The sequence below is a fragment of the Nanorana parkeri genome, unplaced genomic scaffold (genome assembly GCF_000935625.1).
Source record: "Nanorana parkeri isolate BGI_ZX_2015 unplaced genomic scaffold, ASM93562v1 scaffold3761, whole genome shotgun sequence".
Taxonomy (NCBI): domain Eukaryota; kingdom Metazoa; phylum Chordata; class Amphibia; order Anura; family Dicroglossidae; genus Nanorana; species Nanorana parkeri.
In genome coordinates, this window is record NW_017310029.1 from 15,235 (window position 1) to 16,658 (window position 1,424).

The 1,424-nt window shown below is 51.1% G+C and overlaps 1 protein-coding gene across 1 annotated transcript in view; it reads left to right on the forward strand.

The window, feature by feature from the left end:
- Positions 1-1,424, forward strand: part of PHF24 (PHD finger protein 24) — a gene marked incomplete at its 5' end in the record, with an annotated part of 20,175 nt that overhangs the window by 10,171 nt on the left and 8,580 nt on the right. The window contains one exon of the mRNA XM_018575300.1: positions 1,242-1,408. Coding sequence (XP_018430802.1) covers positions 1,242-1,408 — 167 coding nt within the window. The remainder of the gene's footprint in view (positions 1-1,241; positions 1,409-1,424) is intronic.

Consider the following 1,424-nt stretch of genomic DNA (forward strand, 5'->3'; position numbering starts at 1 on the left):
ACATGGGGGGGAGGGGTGTTGGCAGCAATATGTGCAGGCTCTATAGCTGTGTGTGTGACCCCATTGGAAAAATGTGGCTCCACTTCCTGTTATAGTGACCACCGCCACTGGGATGATGCAAATATATCCAATGGGATCACAGAAATAACTTTTTAACCCTTCCTTATGCCAAAATGTAAAACTACGGTTAGAATAACGCAGCTCTCTATTTATTGATACATTGTTACTTTTGTTGTTTTTAATGCCAGAGGCGTAAGTAAGTTCTGGAATTTCTCCCAGCGCCTGTACAGCAGAGCTCAGACTGGGAGACGGAGAAGCAGCTCAAGGACCCAGTCAGTTGAGATGCGGCGCTTGTTTTAAAAAGGAGCGTGCTGATAGGAGGAGAAAGCGGAGTGATAGAGAGATGAGCTCGGTAGGCTTGTTGGTCATCATCAGTGTAGGGGCAAAGGGGTAGCCAAACTCCGGCCCTCCAGCTGTGGTGGAACTACAAATCCCATGATGCATCTCTCTCAGGAGTCATGTCTGCGGCTGTGAGAATCTTGCAATGCCTCGTGGGATTTGTCGTTCCGCCCGCAGCTGGAGGGCCGGAGTTTGGCTACCGCTGGTGTAGGGTATGGAAACCATGGCTTCTAGTGGGGACCCAATGGGACAGGTTATGGTGGGAAGTTATGGTTTCCATACACTGCACTGATGGCGGCCAACAAGCCTGAAACAGTTGTATGCAGATTGGAATGAAGGGCTCTGTCATATTCGGCTATATTTGCCCTATGCACCGCAGGTTCTGCATGTGCATCTGGCTGATGGGGCATAAAGGAATGATTTGCATAGCCCCGCCCACTGCCCTGTAATGAGGAACAATCCTCTTATTTTTGGGATGTGTGATGGGATGAGACATGTGATCACCTTCTGTTGTCTTATAGTCACAATAAAACCCGGTGTTCTATCAAAAGCTCCAACTCGTCGAAATCTCCAACTACCTCACTGCCGGGTACTTGCAAGTTGGAGATTTTCGACCGCACGGCGTTAAGACTGCAAAACACAAAGACTGACGGAGCTTCCGTGCGGCTGCATTTTAACAATATTCAGCAGGTGGCAACGAGTATTCTGAAACCGCTACGCGCGCATGCGCACCGCAACCGTACAGAGCTCCAGTCTTTCTGAGCACCCGGAAGTGAGGTGGTTGGAGATCTCGATGAGTAGGAGTTTTTGATAGAACACCGGCTCTGTCTTTTCCCGAACAGAACTCTCTGCTGCGGCTATTATCCGAAAAGGAGCGTGAGCGAGGCCGGGCCGCCTTCCTGTCCCTGGACCAGGACAACGACCGGCTGATCACCGGCAGCGAATGCCGGAGGGCGCAGCACGGCTGGTTCTGCAAGCCGGCGAAAGAGGCGGCTTCCTGTAATGTAAGGTAAGAAACGGCGGCG